Source organism: Garra rufa, chromosome 10, assembly GCF_049309525.1.
Source record: "Garra rufa chromosome 10, GarRuf1.0, whole genome shotgun sequence".
Taxonomy (NCBI): domain Eukaryota; kingdom Metazoa; phylum Chordata; class Actinopteri; order Cypriniformes; family Cyprinidae; genus Garra; species Garra rufa.
In genome coordinates this window covers 27,874,761-27,897,537 of record NC_133370.1, presented here as the reverse complement: position 1 = coordinate 27,897,537, position 22,777 = coordinate 27,874,761, and the positions used below count along the sequence as shown (strand labels likewise).

Below are 22,777 nucleotides of genomic sequence, written 5' to 3'. Positions count from 1 at the left end.
TTTTTGAACGTGATGCTATTGGTCTCATAGGATTCAATGATCTATGCTAAGCTATGCTAAAAGTGATATCGCCAGAACAGGAGAACGGCTGAATGGATTTCAAAACGGTAAAACTTAACTTATTAACTCGGGGGGAGTTGGAGAATGAGCCTATTTCCAAAAAAAGTGGAGTGTTCCTTTAAGCCGAAAACAAAGAAAGCACTAGTTTATCAATAAATTGTTTAAATGTTTTTTTCCTGACATATTCATAATCATTATATCTGCCAGTGCGCTGTGGCTTTTTGTGTGCGTTTGAACGCTTATTAGGAAATACAGTAGGCAATTAAAGGCTCATTATTATGATTTATATGGTTTATTAATAAACATGTGACTAATAGTCGACTAATGCTTAAAAAATGCATGACTACTAGTCGACCAGAAAAATTTATAGTTATTGGCAGCCCTATCAGGAAGTGACGATTTTGTTCTCTTCAACTCATCGAATGAAAATGTTTTATGCGACACAATTTTGCAAGTTAAATTCACAGCTTTGGGTGGAAACCCGGCTATTGTTGTAGTCTCTGTTAGTAACTTGCTGTCAACTTAGAATAGTTTGAACTAGTTCAACTTAGGATAGTTTGAAGAAGTGCAACTTCTTGAAGTTCCTTACAGTATTCCTGATTATTTTACAGTCCTGTTGAAAAAAAAAACAGCATGTGCTGGTTAGGTATATTTTGAAGCATGGTAGCTGGATTAAGATGGTCCTTAGCTGGTCATGAGCTGGTTTAAACTGGTCATGTGCTGGTTTAAACTGGTCATGTGCTGGTCCTAAGCAACTAACTCTTGCTCAGGACCAGCTTAAACCAGCTCATGACCAACTAAGGACCAGCTTAAACCAGCTCAAACCAGATGCCATGCTTCAAAACATACCTAACCAGCATATGCTGTTTTTTTTTTTAACAGGGAGAAGCCATGATTCATGACATGTCTGTATAACCTGGCAAATTCTGAAGGAAATGTTTTTGCAATTTTTAGCATTTGAAAACATGAAGACAAATGAGGACTGCTTATGCTTCATGAACAAAAAAAAGCATTTCGTGATTGGAAGCTCATAATTTGCTAGTCTGCCTCGTAATATTTCACACAATGCAAGCTGGACCATCAGCAATTTCCACACAATAGGTAGCATGCATATTTAGCTTGTTTTGACAGTTTCCTTAAGTAACATTACTCTGAGATGAGAGGTCATTTAATCATTTAAAAAAAAGAAACTCTGAAAACCCATTGGAAATTCCAACAGAAACCCAAGGCTAATGCTAATACTTTACACTGGATGACACTATTCATTGTGAATTTGTTAATTAGTGGATAGTGAATTTTGTCTGTCCTCATATCATCTTCTGGTGTAACGCACCATATGATGCAAGTGATCAGTGGTTCATAGGTAGCTGATCTAATGGACTCTTAATAGCTGTTATGAGTTGGAGATGCACAAATTTTATTGTCCAATGATTTGTATGGTAGTCAGTGACACTTCCTCTTCCTCTCTGTACACAAAGAAGTTTGGGGAAGCCCTTGGACAGGTGAGGAAATGCTCTCTACGGAGCAGTCCCATGCCTTGGGCTCCCAGAGTCAAGATGCAGCATCTGGTGAAGAAAAGTCCATCGAAGAAGGAACTGGAATGCAGCAAAAGCGAAAAAAGAAGAAACGCAAGAACAGGGAAGAAATGTATGACCTTCTGGACAGTCTCGGTTCCCCTGACTCAGAAGAGACTCCTTCAGAAAGCTCCAATCATGGCTGCCCCTCACCTCCCAGTAGGGATGAAGAGATTTGGGAAAGCGAGTTCCAAGAAAGAGGGGGAGGACGCATCAAGGCCAAGAAGAGTAAAAGCAGGATGAAGTTACCGGAGGAATGGAGTGCTCCTCCATCCGTAATGGACATGGACTTTAGCAGCCCTAATTTGGGTGATTCAAAACCCCCATCTAGTGCTAGCATAGATCAGGGAAGCGCACCACCCTCACTCACATCTGAACTTCCGCACCTCATGGACACCCAAGCATGCAGACCCCAACCAACCGGGCAAGCAAGCACTGACTCCACTGTGAATCCCTGTCTCAAGATTGACAGGGATATGTTTGATAAGGATAAATCAACTAAAGACGATATCAATATGTCTAACCTAGAGTTGCCTGGTATTCATCCAGGCATGGACTTAACTGATCCCAACCAGAAGTCAGCCCTTACCCTCAGTCCAACTCAGAGTGTTATGTTCCTTGACTCCGTGCTGCAGGCACAGACCCCAGATGCGAGTCCCCCATCCCAGAGCACCCCCGTGAAAACCCCTATTCCTCACACCACTGCCCCAGAGGCTGCTCCCAATCTGACCACTGGCCCAATCTCCGTCGGCACAGACATCCCTGCCTGTCAGAGTGCACCAGCTGTTAGTCACTCTTCCCCAACAATTCCCCCCAGCACTGCAGTGAGCTTAAAACCCGAAGCTACGCCTTCCATCCCTTCACAAACAGAGCAGAAGGAGTCCCCGCTGGCACAGCCCCCCCTACTGGAAGGTTGGTGATAATGAAGACTGTATGGAGATGATTTACATAATGCATGGCTCAATGAAGTGGGCCCTCCTCTGCTTAGCTATCTTTGTAACAGAAAATACTGTAGCAAGACTAAGTACTCCATGTTTTTCTTTCTTTCCTTCTTTCTTTCTTAATTATTTCTTTCTTTCTTTCATGTCAGTCCTCTATAGCTTGGACCTTTGCTGCATGTAATCCATTCTTATAATAAAGATGTTTAACATTTCAATGCAGTCATAACACACTGATCGCTATGCATCACGACTGGCAGCCGACTAACTGTTATTCTTTAGTTTACCATCCCCTGGATTTCAGTACGATTTCTCTCGGTCTCAGCATCCCTCAAAATGCACGTCTTGTAGATGTGTGTCAACTAGTCTACTGTCTATGTGGGATTGTACATTTTCTAATCATTCTGTGGGTGAACAGCTTTCTGTATGTCACTCCTTGCCATCTTATGCTATATGACTTTTTATTCTGCTTTAGTCTTGTTCAGAACTGTCAATCCAATGTTTATGAGATTAAGAGGTCTGTCTGCCAATTTACCTGCTACACATGGATTTTGAAATTGTTATTCTTAGTTGTATTTAACCTTTTAATTTATAGCAGATTAAAGTTGTGAGTATGTGTTAATGATGTTCTTTTCTTCTTCTTTTCATCTTAATTACTGTTTGAACAACACTGGACATCAACCAGGTAAGAAAATATCTCATTATCTCACTGTGAATTGTAGGTACAGCCCCTATGATTGTAGTACTGTACATCCATATATTATGAACTTTATGAGTTGAAGCATTCTCGATATATTTGGAGAGTAGGGATGCACATTATATCACTGCTTGATCAGCTATTTCATTCAGGTTTTTGCTGTTTTTATATGGTGTTAAAGGTATAGTTAACCTAAAAATTTTAATTTTGTCATTAATTACTCACCCTCATGTCGTTCCAAACCTGTAAGACCTTTGTTTATCTTCAGAATTTGAGAGCTTTCTGACCCTGCATAGACAGCAACACAACTGACATGTTCAAGGCCCAGAAAGGTAGTAAGGACATTATTAAAATAGTCCATGTGACATCAGTGGTACAACCATAATTTTATAAAGCTACGAGAATAATTTTTGTGCACAAAGGAAACAAAAATAACAACTTTATTCAACAATTTCTTGTCTTCCATGTCTGTCTTTGTGTTGTGGTACTCTTGTGAACACATGGCTCACACGGAAGAGAAGAAATTGTTGTTTTTGTTTTCTTTCTGCACAAAAACTATTCTCATAGGTTCATAGCATTACGGTTGAACCACTGATGTCACATGGACTATTTTATCGATGTCCTTACTACCGTTTTGGGCTTTGAACATGGTAGTTGCGGTGCTGTCTATGTATGCAGGGCCAGAAAGCGCTCAGATTTCATTACAAATTTGTGTTCTGAAGATGAATGAAGGTCATACAGGTTGGGAACGACGTGAAGGTGAGTAATTGATAGAATTTTATTTTGAATAAAGTAACCTTTTAATATTTAGATGGTCATTGCTGTCATCTAATGCTCACTTACAGTTCTTTAAACAAAAACTAAAATAACCTAAATGTAATCTTTATTAAATCTCAAAATTAATATTCATTTTCATACTGTACATTATGTTGAGAAGCCTGAATTCACTTGTAGTATTTAAAAAGATTGATTTTAGATCTTAGTGTTTTATGTTTCATTTATTTAAACAAAATACCACAGCATTTCAGCAATTTTTTAGCCATTACATCAGCCATTTTTAACCATAACATCCATCCCTATTGGAAATCTCAAAACAAATAATTAAGAACAGAATTTAGTATAGTATAGTTTTTGTTTCATTTGATAATCTGAAGTCAGTAAAGCTACAGCGTATAATGTTTTCTTCTCTAAGCCTTTATATGGGTGTTACCCAGCATTCTCACTAATCTCTGATAGAGAATATGAAATGCTAGATTCATTTAGTTTGGTTTAATAAAAAGGCTTAAAGAATTTAAAGGGATAGTTTACACAAAAATGAAAATAACCCCATTATTTACTCACCCTCAAGCCATCATAGGTGTATGTGACTTTCTTCTTTCAGATGAATGCAATCTAAGTTACATTGAAAAATGTCCTCGCTCTTCCAAGCTTTATAATGGCAGTGAATGGGTGTTGAGATTTTGAAGTCCAATAAAGTGCATCCATCCATCATAAAAAGTGCTCCACACGGCTTTGGTGGGTTAATAAAAGCCTTCTAAAGTTAGCTTCCGCTAACTGTACATGCGTTCACGAGAAAGTGGCGTTCCAGTGGATGACGTATGACATAGGTATTGCGTAAGCTCCAAATATGCTGTGTCGAGAACCAAGTTTTGTTTTCTTTTTTAAATCACAAGTTTTTAAATATAACTCCATTTGTTTTCATCTGAAAGAAGAAAGTCATATACACCTAGGCAAGGTTATTTTCGTAAACGAAAACTAAAACTAAGACGAAAACTATTGATCAAAAATCATTTTCGTAAACTGAAATAAAATAAAAATGTCAATATAAATAAAAAACTAGAACGAAACGAAACTAACAACTTTTATTGAAAAACTAACTGAAATAAAATAATAATTATCAAAAATAAATAATCGTTTTCGTAATCATTATGTTCTCACCCCATGGCGAAAAATAAAGACTGCGACATGAACAGCACCTGAATTAAATCTAGGCTACTGCATCAGTTTTTAATGATGTATTTTATGTAACACAAGTGATCAAACCAATATACTGGAGCTGCTTAATTGTTAAATGATAGAGATTCAAACCCCCACGCGATCATTTGTAAATGATGAAAAGTCTTACCGGAACATTCAAATCTATATTTGCATTGCTGCTGACAGAGAGAGCGCTCATCATGTTTATGTAAAAAAAAAAAAAAAAAAAAAAAAACTGCTTCACAAACAGTCTTTTCAAATACCCAGTCATTCATATTATCACAGCAATATTCTGATTAAAGGTCATAGTTTGGATATAAACACTGATGTGATGTCTATGGTAGAGATCAAAATTGCTTTGTTTCGCCACTAGATGGAAACAACTGTTAAAAAATGTATTTGTCATTGACTACTAGAGATTGATTCAAAAACGCAGATTCATCCAGTTGTTTTTGTGAGCAAATCATTTATTCATTCAAACCACTTTCATAAATTTAATATAAAAAGTTGGTGTATTTAATATATTCTATTTTAAATATTATGTATTAAATTATTAATAATTCATTCAAATAAAATAAACACTTTTTAATAGACTGAAGCAATTAATATTTTGTCTTACATTATTTTGCTTAGTTTAGAATTGCTAGGAAATCGTGATCTCTATTTAATCTCTAAAAAACTAAAACTGAAACTAAACTAAATAGAAATGTGTTCACAAAATAGAAACTAAACTAAAACTAACAAAATTGTTAATGAAACTAATAAAAACTAAACTAAGTTTTATTGCAAATTTGAAAACTATACTAAAATAAAACGAATTTAAAAAAGCAAAACTAAATTAACCTTGCACCTAGGATGGCTTGAGGGTGAGTAAATCATTGGGTAACTTTCATTTTTTGTTGAATTATCCCTTTAATGTAAAAGGAAATTTCCATTTACTAGATTGTTTATCCTATCAAATTAACAGTTGATTCAGGAACAGAATAGTTAGGATTAGTTATTTTTAGTAGGTGATATTTATAGGTTCAGTTCATACTCCCTATAGTATTTTTGTGGCTTTCTCTATCTTTCATCCCTCCCTCCCTCTCTCGTTCTCTCTCTCTCTCACACAAACACACACACATCTCCTCCTGTCTCTCCCATCCTCTTGCAGCAGCTCATGTAAAATTGATGACTGGGCCATTCGCCATTATATAAGACTTATAGAGTTGTTGCTTTTTATAGCGAGCGATTAGGGTGTGTTCAGAGGCGTTTGAGAGGTGCAGCACTCCGGCAGGGATATTGAGCACTGGGCGGTAGCTTTGGATTAAAAGCTAACACAGAGATTCCTGATGACGTCTCGAATGACGTAAGGAGTCAGGACTTTCACCGCGTTTTAGCTGTTCAGGTTTATATATCCATCTATTCATCTAGTTTTTGACACAATGCTTGGTCTTCTCTGGATTTCAGTCTTTTAAATACAGAAATACTGTAGGAGATGCCCTTCTTGGCCCTTTACTCCCTTCCTGTACTCGCATCAGCCTTCTCGTCCTTTCTTGCCCTTGGTCACTCACTTCCTCTCCCTCCCCTCGGGTGGTTCCGACCACACAGGACCCAAATATCAGCAGCTGCATTGACGGGGAGACTGTTGCCATGGATATGAGAGGCGGTTTCCTTGGTGATGCAGCGAATAGGACCTGCCAAAGAACAAGCTAGGGTGTAACTGTAGGATATGTTCCAGAAATAGAAACTCTGTGACATAGCTTCCCGATTACTCAATGAGCATGCATCTTCTACCCCACGCTAAATGTGTTAAATGTTTTTCTGATGCTGTGTTTTCATTACTTAAAGGAACATTGTGATATTTTAATTACAGATTTCAAAATATAGAGGTTGGAACTGGCATAAATGGCTTTGTCTATTCAAAAGCACTGTTCATAGTCATCAAATTGATTGTAAAGTAGGTACATTTTAATATAGTAACATTTATACAATACGTTTTTGTATTCAAAAATGGCAATACTGTATATGCTCATCTCAGATGCATTCATTTATTGTCTAAATGTTACATAAACGTATAGAAAAAATTCAGTATTCACTGTATATTGAACCATATGTGACCATGGACCACAAAACCAGTCATAAGGGTCTCTTTTTTGAAAATTATATTTATACATAATTTGAAAGAATATCAGCTTTTCGTTGATGTATGGTTTGTTAGGATATGACAATATTTGGTTGAGATACTATTATTTGAAAATCTGGAATCTAAGTGTGAAAAAAAATCAAAATACTGAGAAAAATTGCCTTTAAATTTGTCCAAATGAAGTTCTTAGCAATGCATATTACTAATCAAAAAGTTAACCTAAAGAAGTTCACTTCCAGAACAAAAATTTACAGAAAACTTACTCACCCTCTTGTCATCCAAGATGTTCATGTCTTTCTTTCTTCAGTCGTAAAGAAATTATGTTTTTTGAGGAAAACATTTCAGGATTTTTCTCCATATAGTGGACTTCTATGGTGCCCCAAGTTCGAACTTCCAAAATGGAGTATAAATGCAGCTTCAAACCATTCCAAATGCGGTTGTAGACGATCCCAGCCAAAGAAAAAGGTTCTTATCTAGCAAAACAATCAGTTAAAAATCAAACAACAACAACAACAACAACAAAAAAAACGATTTATATACTTTTTAACCTCAAATGCTCATCTTGTCTTGCTCTGCCTGAACTCTTTTTTTTTTTTTCAGTTCAAGACAGTTATGGTGTGTCGAAAAATTCCCATATTATTTTCTCCCTCAACTTCTAAAATCATTTCAAAATCATCCTACATCGCTGCAGAAGTACCGACCCAGTCTTTGCAAAGTGAACATGCAAAGAATATCAGACACCTGTAACAAAAAAGGTAAATCAGCGATGTAAGGCGATTTTGAAGTTGAGGAAATTTTTCGACATACCCTAACTGTCTTGAACTGGAAAAAACAAGTTTTGCTAGGTAAAACCCTTCGTCTTCATCCGGGATCGTTTGAAGCCACATTTAAATGCATTTTGGAAGTGCAAAATCGAGTCACCATAGAAGTCCACTATATGGAGAGAAATCCTGAAATGTTTTCCTCAAAAAACATAATTTCTTTACAACTGAAGAAAGAAAGACATGAACATCTTGGATGACAAGGGGGTGAGTAAGTTTTCTGTAAATTTTTGTTCTGGAAGTGAACTTCTCCTTTAAGACTGGATTTGTGGTCCAGGGTCACATATGATATGGTGCAGTGTATTCTTAGAAGAATATATACTGTAAAATACATCTGACATGTGCTTATGCAACAAAATCCATTCACAGGAATCTGGCCCATTATAGCAATGAGACAGTCAGAGAGAAAAGACTTCTTTTGTATCTGTCACTGGCCTGGAAAGCCACTGTAGCTGATGCATTGTAGTGTGTGTGTGTGTGTGTGTGTGTGTGTGTGTGTGTGTGTGTGTGTGTGTGTGTGTGTGAAGTTCACTCTAATTAAGGTGCCTGGGCCAATCAGACTACACATGAATTACGACATCACATGCCTGTGCTCAAGTCTGAAAGGGCGTATAAAGCGGGAGCCAGAAAAGTAATATGTAATACAGGTTTTGTGGTGTCCCTGATATAATTTTAAAACCACAGTTTTTACTGCTCACATTTTTCATGTTAGGATGACTGTAATTAACTGGGCTAGTAGGTTACTTAATATAGAGTTTTAAATGTATGTGCTATTTCTGTGCAGATACATACTGTAAAGTGCTGAATAATGCAGAAAGTTGTGACCGATTGTGGAAGTGATTTATGCAGCTCGGATCATTTTTTTCTTTTTTTCATGAATAATTGTCTAGATTGTAATGATCATCAGGTGTGTGTCACCATAAAAACCTTCATTTCTCAAAAACAGAAGACAGTGAGAGGACATGACTGAACTGGAGTGGGACTTATGTCCGAAGGCTGATGTGTTAATGGCTGGAGGGAGAGTTTTTTGTTTTGTTTTGGAAAGGCTAGTGTCCGACATCTGATTTATCTGTTTGAGTGTAAGAAAAGTTGTTTTTGATGGTTTTTCCCCTCAAGAGCCACAAACACATTGTGATCTGCTTAAAAACATGTTTATCCATTGCAAGTAAACAGATGGCTATTTTGGGTCGCATTTTCTTTTACCTTGTGTTGTGGTGTTTAAAGATGAGGGCATGTTTGCTACTTGTCTGCATTGGATTGGTCCAGTTTGACTGGTAAATACTTTGAAGTTTAATTGGTGTATACCTTTTAAGTCATGAACAAAACAATATAGAGTGTTTTCTCCTCTTTTTTGTTGGAGTTGGTGTAGTTACATTATATTATTTGCATTTACTGTTGTTGTTCTCTGCTTTTCACTATCCTTTCAGAACAGACCAATACTTTGATTTTTATTTGTCCCGTGAATTCCCCCCTTGCTGCTGGCCCTGCTCTCTGGAGAAGCATTCTTGCATATCTCGCTGTGTAAATACCGAATCCATAATTTATTAGGAATGTAACAATATTATCAATATTGTGATTGGCAAAACTGTTCCGATATTATTGTGGTTACTTAATTATATCAAATGATATAGATCTTCCAGGCAAAAAGTGTATATTTTTTAAATATTATAATGTAAAAGTTGGGTTTTGGGTCATTATGCTTCGGCACAGTATCTGTCAAACAAACTAAAACCAAAAGCACAAGCACGATATGGCTTAACCCCTTCATCAAGTCTGTTTTTGCTGTACATTTTAAAGCGAAGCGTACTTCGTTAAGGCAATCATCTTGTGATCCGGTGTTTTCCATGACTCAGAACGGCTCTGTTCACAGTAAATGAAGTGAACCCAATTTTTTTTTTTTCGGTTTTAGAATCCAAGGACTTTTATTGAATGGAACACTTGGAGCATTCGTCAGAATTTCTTCTGTTTTCCACAGAAGAAAGAAAGTCCAACAGGTTAAGTAAAACGCAAGGATGAGCAAATGATGATAGACTTCTCATTTTTGGGTGAACTGTATCTTTAATACATCTCATAAGAACTCTAGAGAATGAAAGGCACAGTAAACAACAGAGGTCACACTTCCATCAACCTCATATGTGAGAGGCGGAGGAAGATAATGATTCAGCTGATTGCTCCAAATGTGATTGATACTGGTGTTATCGAGTTGAGTGAGGGACACAGCACCTGAGGACCAGGCAATGATGACATCCTCCGTCACCACCGCTGAGGGTAAAGGTGCTCGCTTGCGTCTGCTAGAACATTCTGAGCACCAAACAAGACAATGTGTGAGTGAGAGAGAGAGAAAGGGGTATTTATAAACACGCTGGATGCTAAAAGCAAGGGTTTTCAGTGCGGAGCATCCAATAAGGACGTGGCTTGCGTGATCACGTGATCGAAGACTTGGAAGGAATGTGCGGACAGAATTAGGGTGAGAGAGAGAATGAGAGAGAGGAGGGGGATTTGGGAGAGAGACGCAGAGTCATCTCAGCCTCGGCATTGAGGGAGGTTTAGAGACCAGCGCTAAAGACTTACTCCTTACTCAATGCCGTTTACTCACGGATAGACACCTTGATACAGAACAAATATATCTAGAGAGACAAGGAACTGTAAGGATGTCATCCCAGCGCTCAGAGTGCAGAGATCTGTGCTCAGTGCCACCCTCCATGCCAGGCTTGGCATCGTCAACAGCTGCCCAGGGCTGGAACTGGCAGCAGGGGCAGCCAGGCGGTCTACCATCCTCCAGACTGTTAGAGGACGACAAGCAGGACCTCTCCACCAAGTCGACAGTACTCAGCCAGGAGGCGAACCAACGGATAACCAGTCACCAGAACAGCAGGGGTGGGAAGAATTTGGGCAGTGCAGCAGAAAGTCCCACAAGCATCTCATCCTCTCCATCACCCGTGTCTCCAGGGAAAGTCCTTTCCACAAATGGGGTTACATCAGGACCTTCACCGAGGAGTGGCATCTTGACATCTTCAGGCAGCAGTTGGGATCCACCCCCCAGCATCTCGAAAACAGGCCTCGCGCCGAATTATTGCGTGATCGGTGTGGTGAATGACAGCTATGTGGAGGGCGAAGTTGGGGGCAAAGCGGAAACACGCCCACCCATGTCACCCCCCAAGCAACATAACCGTGTGGTCCAGCGCACAATGTCAGATAGCACCCACCTGACAGTGCCTGCTAGTCTTCAGCTGCCCGATAAATATCCTGGCAAGGATGTGCCACCACCCCAGCCCGCCATCAAATACTTCACCGTGGAGGACAAACAGAGTGTTTCGCCATCCATGAGTATCCCATCAGCCCCTATGTCAAAGAAAGAACAGCCTGCTGGTGTTTCACAGAGTTCTGAAAGGATCCAGTTACCGCCACAGACATCGGGAAGTAGAAATGCCGTTTCATCACCTGTCATTCAACCTAAAGGAGTCTGTAATGGTAGGTGAGATCAACTGCTGTGATCTCCATGGCTGGGATTTGTTTTTAATGTATGGTGGATTGCTAGATTTCTGGTTCTTGGATTGCTTGTGTGCTTGTGTCTTTGCGTCAACAGATGTAATTCAGTTTATCTGTGTGATAGAGCTGAACATACACCACCATTCAAAAGTTTGGGGTGCTGATATTTTTAATGTTTTTAAAATATGCCTCTAATGCTCACCAAGGCTGCATTTATTTAGTAAAAAATAGAGTAGGAACAGTAATAAAGATTTAAAGATTAAAAAGACATTATTTGTTTTAAAATGTATTCATATGATGGCAAAGCCCTTACTCCAGTTATCAGTCACATGATCCTTCAGAAATAATTATTATGCTGAATTTGTGCTCAAGAAACATTTCTTATCAATATTAAAAACAGGCTAATATTTTTGTGAAAACGGTCAGATTTTCAGGATTCTTTGATGATTATACAAGGCTTTACTATCATTTTTGAACAATTGAATGTGTCCTTGCTACATAAAAGTATGCATTAACTATTATTAATGATATTTTTAAAACTTATATACCCCAAGACTTTGAATGGTAGCGAATTTTTGTGGCAAAGATGCTATCAAAGACCTGTTATAGGTGGTTGTTTAAAATTATTAAGCACTGCTAATAGAGTGAAATATAAAGAAAAAGGGTTAGGGTTATGTTATTTATAGTTTAAATCAAACCGTTAACTCCTTAATGTTGATTTAATCTAAGCAAGAACATTGTCCCATTCTGGTCTCCTGACAGCCTATCATGTATGACTTTTCTACATTTAAAAACACTTTATTGAAAGAAGTGTTGCTGTTAGTACTTCGGCAGATCGTATATGTTGTTTTTATTATTTATGTGTGTCTTTGTGTGTATATTAATGCACCTGATGAAGACAAATTGCCAGATGCAGAGGTTATAGATATTGGTATGACGTAGACAGAAAGATGGATAAGATTTGCTGCGTGTGCCACTGGCCGCCTGCAGGGATACACAAAAATATCCTAGTAACCTTTGGATGTCCTTTTGTCATAATTTGCTTTTGCTGTACTGAGATGAGCCCACGTTTCACACGTATACAGTCTGGCATATTACCATCCATTTATCCATCTGTAACTATGCGAAGAGCTTCAGAAAATGATTTAGAGTTATGATTTTCATCTAGGGTCTCTGCAGGCAACCTATTGAAAACATACTAAATTTCCAGATTTCTAAATAATGATCTCTCAAGGATTATAAGCATTATATTCTTCGTGTACGTCATAAAAAAGTGTCATATAATCTCATTTTAGGCTGAAAAATCCCTGCTATAGAGAACATAACAGACCTTATGTATGATATATTTCTTCTTTATATCAGTATAATATATATAATATAATAATAAGAAGGTCACAGTGTAAAATATAATAAAATATACTTTAACTAAATATTTAAAAAATAAAATAAAACACCAAAAAACTGGATGTTTTTGACATTATGTTGGCCCGTCACATCTTTCAATGACCATTTGTCATTCTGTCTCAGGAACAGTGTGCTCTTTCTTTCTGTCCTTTCTTTCTTTGTTGCTTTTTTTTGTCTCTCGCTCACACACACACGGTTTTTGGTGTTTTGGTCTTCCGTTGGCCATTGATTTTTCACTTTGTGGGGAGAATGTTGCCAAGTTACATAAGGCATCCAGGCTGACAATGTGCTTTTCTGTCTGTCCGCTCAAGGCACTGTCACTTTCTGTGCCCTTTTCCATGACCTCTCATGCTCTTCTACTCTCATTCTTATTGTCAGAATGTACTGAGACTGAGGCATGAAATGCAGTTTATCTTGGATATTAAAACAAACCTTGTGTGAACAAGCATACATTGTAATGATCATAATGATGGTGATAAAGATACATTTGCTTGATTAAATATGTGAATTTCCAATTTGATATTTCAAAGTGAAAGAAGACAAGACAGCCAAAGAGAAAATGGAGAAGATGGAAACTCCTCAGAAGATGGAAACCATCAACATAATTGAGAAGCAAGACAAACCTGAGAAGATGGAGAAGAAAGATGAGATCACAAAGAAAGCGGACAGTGTGGATAAGACTCAGAAGAGTGAGCAGATCATCAAAGATGAGAAGAAAGTCGAGAAAGAGGAGAAACAGGACAATAAAGCTGAGAAAAACGAAAAGGTTGAGAAAGTAGACAAACCTGAGAAGACAAACAAGGAGAAAGAGGAGAAGAAAGACAATGGAGAAAAAGTGGACAAGACAGCCAAAGCTGAGAAGAACGCGACGACTGCTAAAGGAACTGCTAAGTCTCCAACAGCTAATGGGAGCAAGGCGGTGGCCAGCTCGGATAGTAAGGCCAAGGTAAGTCTGAAAACCAAGGCACTTCATACATTTGATATGCTTTTTTTATTTAACCTGCCACATGTGAGAAAAAAATTGTTTGCTCTCATTTTTCCATCTTTATAAAGATTAAAGATCAGTTACCCAAACTCACAACTTGCTGCTACCTTGATTTTATCATGCTCCCATGTTTGCATCTAGTTTTTTCTTTTGTGCTTTTTGCAAATACATGCATATAGCCTTCAGTTGGGTCAGCCAAACAAAGCTCAGCAAGACCAAACTCGCTGTCCACTGGAGACAGTGCAAGTGCTACCAAACGCACATCTCCCACAACCAACTCTGCCAATAAAAAAAGCCCTATGCCCAAGGCTACAACCCCTACTGCTGGCACCAAGAAAATCCCCACCACCACATCTACTGTTGAGACTAAGGCCAAGGTAAGTTAATGCCATTTCCCTCACCTGTGGTTTGGCACCCGGCCTGCAATCCACAGGGGAGACCATTTGTGACTTTCTCTGGTGCCCATCTATTTTCCCCTAAAATCAGCCCATGGCTTGCCCTCTGTGTTGTTGTCAACTCAAAATGTTCTGTCACCAGCAAAATCCCAAGAGAGAGGCATGTTTTTAGGCTGTTGGATAAAATATAAGGTGCAGTTTTGTTATGCCTCTTAAATATTTAGCAAGGACAGATATCAATTCATTCGACAGGGCTAATTATATTCCTCTCTCTTGTGATCAGGTTCTAAATGACTTTTTCTCCCACTTTCATGCATGGTGCTTATGGATTATGAATCTACAGTATACATAATTCATTCTCACCTTTTAATCTAGTGTCATCTTTTCTCTGCTCATTTTCTATACGGGTGATTTTTCATTTAGGGGAATTTTTATCCATTAGTTATGGAGGCTCGTTTTCACCACTGAACAAAAAAAAGGTAATTGCTACTTTTTATCTCACAATTCTGACTTTTGTTTTCTCTCAATTGAGAGTTTACATTGTGCAGTTCTCAGAATTGCGTGATACAAACTTGCAATTCTGACTATTTTTCTCAGAACTGTGAGATATAAATTCGCAATTGTGTGTTATAAAGTCAGAATTGTGAGATATAAATGTATAATTCTCAGAAATTAACTTGCAATTATCTGAAGTAAAGTCACAATTCTGCAAAAAAAATGCAACAAAGTCAGAATTGCGGCATATAAACCAGTTTTGAGGGGAAAAAGACTGATATTTGTTTTTTTTTCGAATTGCGAGTTTATGTATCACAATTCCAACTTATTATCTTGCAGTTGTGTTATACAGTCACAATTGCAAGTTATAAAGTTACAATTCTGACTTTTTTTCTTAGAATTGTGTGATATAAACAGCTGCGAGAAAAAAAGTCAGAATTGCAACTTTTTATTCACAATTGTTTGTATCTCGCAATTCTTACTTTTTATCCGCAATTGTAAGTTTATATCGCGCTATTTTATCTTTTTCTTACAATTGTGTTTGTATCTTGCAATTTTGACTTTTTTCTTGAAGTTGTTAGTTTATATTGCGGGGTAAAAAGGCAGAATCGTGAGATATGAACCTCACAATTGTGAGTTACAAAGTCCAGTTTTGAAGGGAAAAAATACTGATATGTTCTCAGAATTGCGAGTTTATATATCACAATTAAAATCACCAATCTGACTTAATAACAAAGATATTAAGAAAAAAGTCACAATTGCAAGATGTAAGCTCACAATTGTGAAAAAAAAAGAATTGCAAGGTTTTATCTTGATTTTTTTCTCACAATTGCGAGTTAGTATCTTACAATTCTGAAAAAAATCTGAATTGTTAGATAAAAAGTCACAATTACCTTTATATTCTATAATATAATATATATATATATATATATAATATAATTAGTTAAGGGAGATTTTTGGTATTTTTTTCTTTTCTTTTTTCTTTTTTTATTATTAGTAAAAGACATTAGAAAATTCAAGGTTTGCTCCTTACAAAAAAACTAAACAAAACAAAAAAAGAAAAAAAAAGAAAAAGCCATTACAGTCACATACAATAATATCAGAGATCCAATACCCAGTATACCAAAATTCACTTTATAGTTTATCAAGGTCATGTTCATATCTTTCATCTGGGTTATGCCTTTCTTTTTCCAAGATTTGAAGTAGTCAGACTCAGCCTTAATTGAACTATCACCCTCAAGCATTAAGCCACCCTTGAGCCACGTTTATGTATGTAACTCATCTAATCAACCTCTTGACTTCAACTCATTATCACTGGTTGTTCAGTGTTCTGACATCTTATTGCTTTCTTCAGTCTTCTGAGACAGCAACTCAGCGTCGCCCTCCGGTGCCAAAGGCTAAAACTGCATCTGCTACCAACTCTAAAAATGGCACTAGCGCCCCAACTACCACCTCTGCCCGACGCTCCTCTGGTGAGTTGTTCCATCCCACAGAACTTAGATGACATATTGAATTTTACAGTGATGAAAATGGAGGCATAAACTTATATTCTTTATACTTTTATGCATAGTAAAGGAAAACATCATAAATAATTTTCAAAACCTTTTTTGTCAGACAAACAATTGACAAGCTAAACAACAGTATAGCCCAATACAATCCAACAGTACATTGCACCTCTGTCCCTCAAAGCCTTATTTTAATTAATTTTAATGGCAGTACCATGATCTGTAAGAACTCAGGTTCAGCATTTAGTGGTTTAAAGTCAGGATAATCATTTAAATTGACATAATTTAATTTGATTCTGTGTTTTCACAGCTACAAAAACTGAAAACCAAGCAGGAGAGGTGAAAAAGACAAGTGCAAAGACAACACCAGGTCAGAATGAAGCAATCAGAAAAATATTTTACATACAGTTAAAAACAGACGTTGTTAAAAATATCATAAAGTATATTAAATTGACTTACGTCCTGGCAATGATATTTACATACAGTGTAAAAAAAAATATCAGTTTGCTTTGGTATAATTGCTATCAAAAATGAGTTAGAATCTTGTTTAGATTCAATTGCACTTTCACTGTACAGTTCGTGACTACTCAGCTTTTTGTCCCAGAAGTTGCTTTTAAACAGATTAAGTTAATATTGGAACTTGTGATTTTCGAAAGCTCTTACCATTTTTATGTGCAGTGATTCAATGAATCATTAAACCATCTAATGCTACCAAACCATCACAACATTAAAGGGATAGTTCACCCAAAAATTGTGTCACTAATAACTCTTCAGAACTCAAATTAAGATATTTTTGACCCTGACCCTGAATATACAGCAACAAAACTACTTTGTTAAAATAGTCCATGTAACTTTTGCCCACAAAAAAGTATTCTCATAACACTAGAACGAAAAGTGAAAGTGAAAGTGAAGAATAGTCACATAGACTATTTTAACAATATCCTTACTACCTTTCTGGGCCTTGAACGTGGCAGTTGCATTGCTGTCTATGCAGGTTAAGAAAGCAGATTTCATCAAAAATATCTTAAAGGAACACTCCACTTTTTTTGGAAATAGGCTTATTCTCCAACTCCCCCCGAGTTAATAAGTTGAGTTTTACCGTTTTGAAATTCATTCATTTTTGAACGCGATGCTATTGGTCTAATAGGATTCAATGATCTATGCTAAGCTATGCTAAAAGTGATATCGCCAGAACAGGAGAACGGCTGAATGGATTTCAAAACGGTAAAACTCAACTTATTAACTCGGGGAGAGTTGGAGTATTAGCTTATTTCCAAAAAAAGTGTTCCCTTAATATGTCTTCCGAAGATGAACAAAGGTCTCATGGGTTTGGAATGACATGAGGGTGAGTAATTAATGACAGAATTGTAATTTTTAGGAGAACTATCCCTTTAAAACTAGCATTTTAATTAGCAAAGACTTGAATAACAGCCATTAGATGAAATTAAATATATTCTGGTTAAATAAGCCAACAGTCCAACAGATTAAAAAGTGGGAAGATCCTCTTTACAGCGGTCAGCAGAGGTGCTTATGTGCAAATAAAGGTGCTTACTTGTCTGTCGCTGTTACTGAATGCTGATTTGATGGCGGCTTAAAGAGCGGGGTGAGAAGTTTACCTCAACCGTTTCCTGAAAACACAGCATTTCTGAGCTAATACACACTGACTAGTGCATTTGTTAGTCATCAAGCTGCTGACAAAGTCAGAGATAGACTTACTCAGAGAGGCCTGTCTGAAAACATCACAATGATAGAGCCTTCAACTCCTCTCCACATCTCTGTGTACACAACAGCCAAAAACCTTGTCACTTTGATGAGGGCTTGGCACTTTTCTGGTGGCTTAGGATGAAGAAATATTCATGAGGTCAACGACAACAGGATTTATCTTTCTGTGACCTCTCATGCATACTGTATTAAACCTCCTGGGTTGTGATGTTTGCTGCTACAGTAACTTGGATTGTGTTTTTCTACAGTTAAATCTACTCCAAGACCAACCCGCACACCACCTTCTGCCACCAGCATAGCAACCACCAATGGGACCCCGACCCCTCGTCCTTCCCGCATCACCAAACCCCCCGTACCCAAGCAGACTCCCCTAGAGAAGAAGCCTCCTGTACCACGAGCCCCCCGAAATGTCCGGCCCACCAACGCACCACTTCCGGATCTAAAAAACGTGCGCTCCAAGATTGGTTCCACTGACAACATGAAGTACCAGCCTGGAGGAGGCAAGGTGAGTTGACTAGTCAAGAGAGAATATTTTTCAGTATATTTTGCATGTGCGCAAGAAATGAAATATACACATATAGAGGATACTGTGCTCAACTTCATTTCTTAACAGACTTAGATTCGATTTGATGCATTATTTGGCAACACATGATCATAAGCTCATGTTCTGCACTATTGCTGCTATTGAACACATTATGAAATCTCTAATTCTGTTATAGTTGCTTCTCATACGTACGTCTCATGTCACTGCTGGTCGACGTAAATGCTATTATTCATTTGATTGATCCTGAACTTTAAGGTACCGTCAGTTTTGACTGAGCCTGTGGATGCACGGCTTCCAACAATGTTCTGTTATTGACATTCACCTGCCAAAGGAAAACAAAGCTCCCACATTTTATTACTGAATCTGTAGAATTAATTTGTCTGTCTTTCATAGCTGTCTCCCAACCACCTATCCTTCCCCATCTCTTAAAATAGATAAAAAAAGACCTTGTGTAACAGGATTCCCGGAAGGGTTTTCACTTTTCAGGGAAGATCTAGAGAACGCAATGCATTAGGACTGGCTGTTTTTCATATTTACACCATCTGTATTTCAGACGGTGACTGACAACTAAAGGCCACAATGCATCATTTAAATTAAAATGTCTTTTTATGAAACCCTCCTTGAATGATGTTTACTCTTTTGGTTTTCTCTTCCATTAATATTTAAATGAATAGTTTACCTGAAACTGAAAATATTGGTATTATTTCCTCACCTTTTTTTGTTATAAACCTGTATGACTTTGTTTTTTGTGCAACACAAAAAATATTAAGAAAAATGTTTTTGCCAGTGCAATGAAAATCCAAAACAGCATTGCATTTTATTGTATGGATAAACCTGTTCTAAACCCATAAAACCTTTCATCTTTAATACACAAATTAAGATATTTTTGATAAAATCTTTCAGACCCTGAATATACAGCAAGTCAACTGACACGTTCAAGACCCAGAAAGCTAGTAAAGACATTGTTAAAATAGTCCTTGTGACATCAGTGGTTAAACTGTAATGTTATGAAACTACAAGAATCAAAGAGAGAAAGAGAGAAATAAAAAACAACAATTTTTCGACTGAGTACCACAGGTCCAATGCATGCTTGTATGTTGCTGACACAGGAGCCGGCTTTCAAAGACATGTTTTTATGAACCACTGATGTCAAATGGACTATTTTAAAGTGTCCTAATATTGTGTTGGAGTCCCCTACAACAGGTTTGCATCTAAGGTCAGAAAACATTGTAATTTTCTCAGAATATACATTTATACAAAGAGTCAATTGTCAATGATTCTGAAACGATTCATTCGAAGCAGCTTTGAGCATAATGTCTGTAAACTCCTCCCTTCCATAAGCTACTCTGCTCTGATTGGCACAGAGAGGAGTACTTGTGCAAGTTAGCAAGTGCTACCATCTGTGCTACCATCTGTTGTTTTTTTATGTCCATGGGTTGAAGCAACCCCAAATAACGTCATATTTAGCCCCTGGAATATTATTTTACCAGGGGAACCATGACAAAAAATTTCTTTTTAAAACCCCAGAACACGATTTTTAACAGGTGACACCCCTCGAAATACGATTAGGCTAGTTTTGAGTAGCAATTGGGCGGGTTATCTTGTGAAAACCTGGCATCCCTGGGCACCTTTATATAAAACAACACAGTTTACAAACCAAACTTTAAGTTACATACTTTATTATTAATTGGTTAGAACAATAACAGTCTACACCAATCTACACATTCTTAGGAAATAGTGGGTACCCAGTGAATTAAAAGAACTATTTTAGTAATACAGTAATTTTTTGAGTTGACTCTTTCTTTTGAGAGACAACATCTTTATGTATAATGCACTTTTTTGATTAACAACTTTGCAGACTGTTTAGACTGAATGATAGCTACGTTACAAACTGCAAAAAAGCTATTTTTCAAAAACCCATATGACCTGCTCTTTAACAATGTCCTTACTACCTTTCTGGGCCTTGGACGTGTCACTTGCATTGCTGTCTACGCAGGGTCAGAAAGCTCTTGAATTTCATCAAAAATATCTGAATTTGTGTTCCAAAGATGAACAAAGGTCTTACAGGTTTGGAACAACATGAGGGTGAGTAATGAAGGATAGAATTTTCATTTTTGGCTAAACTATCCCTTTAACATAACAGAAACACAGCTAAATACACTATTTTCCCCCCTGTGCACCTGATGACACACAAACTGTTGGGTGATTCTTTCAAATTCGAAAGTAACCTTAGCATACTAAATCACTTATTGTGGTACGTCGTATACCTCCCTCCCTGAGACCTTCAACCCTGGTCTTTCTGTACCTCCTCCCTGCACTGCACTGACTAAAGGGGTGCTTGTCTCTTCAGGTCTCTGCAGCCCAGGGCAAGACCGATGCTCTGCCAAAGACCAGCCAGGGCAAAGTGAGTCCCTCCCAATGACATCTCCCTGACTCACTGCCTCAGTATCACTCTCTCTCCTGCTCTTACTCTCGCTGTTTTTCCAAAGTTCAAAAATTGTTTCTGCAAGCCACATTTTGTGTACACAGACTCACAAAACACCTAAAGACACCTAAAGAGAATTTGTGTACTAAAATTAGGTTACAAAGGTTTACAGTTAGGTTACAATGCAGGCATGGTTGTTATTGTTGTATATAAACATCCACATACATGTGTTAGAGAATGTCTGGTCTTTGTATGTCTTCTGTGGATTTAACACCACACAATTCTTTCAAAGTAGTTCACCCATTAACGTTGTGCCACACTTTGTGGAATATTCTTAGAGTCATTGTTATCAGATAATTGTCATGCGTTTTTGTTCTTAGCTCTGCACTAACCACATCCATCTAAACACAGCATTACTGCATGTTGTTCAGACTCAGCAATAGTATCAACACTCTGTGGTGCAATTAATTTCTTACCTTACAATGGACTGTCATATTTGCACTCTTGCTTTTGCTTTTATGAAAAAAATGCTTTTCTGCTGCACATATAATATGTGCTATATATATCACCTTTCTTGCAGCTTTCCACACAGGAGACTATGGCTATTCTTGGGGAACTTATTATAGCATGAAATGAAGAATTGAACTATACATTTCTTATCCAAATATTCTTACACATAATAAAGACAGAAAATGTCTCCAAAATAATATTTAATATAGTTTTATTTTATGTTATTATTATATTGTATTATATTATATTACAGTTGAGGTCAAAAGTTTACATCCACCTTTCAGAATCTGCAAAATGGTAATTATTTGACCAAAATAAGAGGCATCATAAAAATGCATGTTATTGCTTATTTATTACTGACCTGAATAAGAAGGTTCAAATGCTCACTGATGCTCCAGGAGGAAACACGATGCATTAAGAGCAGTGTAAATTTAACTTAATTTGTCTTCTGGGAAACATGTAACTTTCCTCTGTAGCCTTTGAAGGTCAGTACTAAATAAAAAAAAAAACATGACATTTAGGCAAAATAAGAAAAATGTCAACAATTCTATTCTGTTCAAAAGTCCCAACACCCCCCCCCCCCCCAGCTCTTAATGCACCGTGTTTTCTTCTGAAGCCTCAGTTAGCATTTGAACCTTCTGTAATAGTTGCATACAGTATGAGTCCCTTAGTTGTCCTCAGTGTGAAAAGATGGATCTCAAAATCATACAGTCATTGTTGGAAAGGGTTCAAATACACAAAAATGCTGGAAAACCAAATAATTTGTTGGACTTGAGCAGTTTAACTGTTCAGGACAAACAAGGGACTCATGAACAACTATCACTAAACAAGCAAAAAACAAAAACACAGCTGTGGATCATTCAAGTAACAACACAATATTAAGAATCAAGGGGATGTAAACTTTTGAACGGGGTCATTTTTATAAATTCAACTATTATTTTCTCTTGTGGACTATATGTAAAAGTCTTTATTTGAAATATCTTATTCAGGTCAGTACTACTAAATAAACAATGACATGCATTTTGTGTGATCCCTCTTGTTTTGGTCAAATAATTAACATCAGATTCTGAAAGGGGGATGTAAACTGCATATTCACTCCCAAGATCACCTA

The 22,777-nt window shown here is 37.2% G+C and overlaps 1 protein-coding gene across 8 annotated transcripts in view; it reads left to right on the top strand.

The window, feature by feature from the left end:
* Positions 1 to 22,777, top strand: part of map4l (microtubule associated protein 4 like) — a 52,639-nt gene that overhangs the window by 23,310 nt on the left and 6,552 nt on the right. For 2 of the 8 annotated variants that reach the window (XM_073848302.1, XM_073848301.1), the window contains exons 6-12: positions 1,539 to 2,546; positions 13,616 to 14,031; positions 14,250 to 14,447; positions 16,315 to 16,432; positions 16,776 to 16,835; positions 18,436 to 18,692; positions 21,082 to 21,135. In XM_073848302.1, coding sequence (XP_073704403.1) covers positions 1,539 to 2,546; positions 13,616 to 14,031; positions 14,250 to 14,447; positions 16,315 to 16,432; positions 16,776 to 16,835; positions 18,436 to 18,692; positions 21,082 to 21,135 — 2,111 coding nt within the window. The remainder of the gene's footprint in view (positions 1 to 1,538; positions 2,547 to 13,615; positions 14,032 to 14,249; positions 14,448 to 16,314; positions 16,433 to 16,775; positions 16,836 to 18,435; positions 18,693 to 21,081; positions 21,136 to 22,777) is intronic. The other 6 variants (XM_073848304.1, XM_073848309.1, XM_073848307.1 and 3 more) reach the window with 6 other exon arrangements.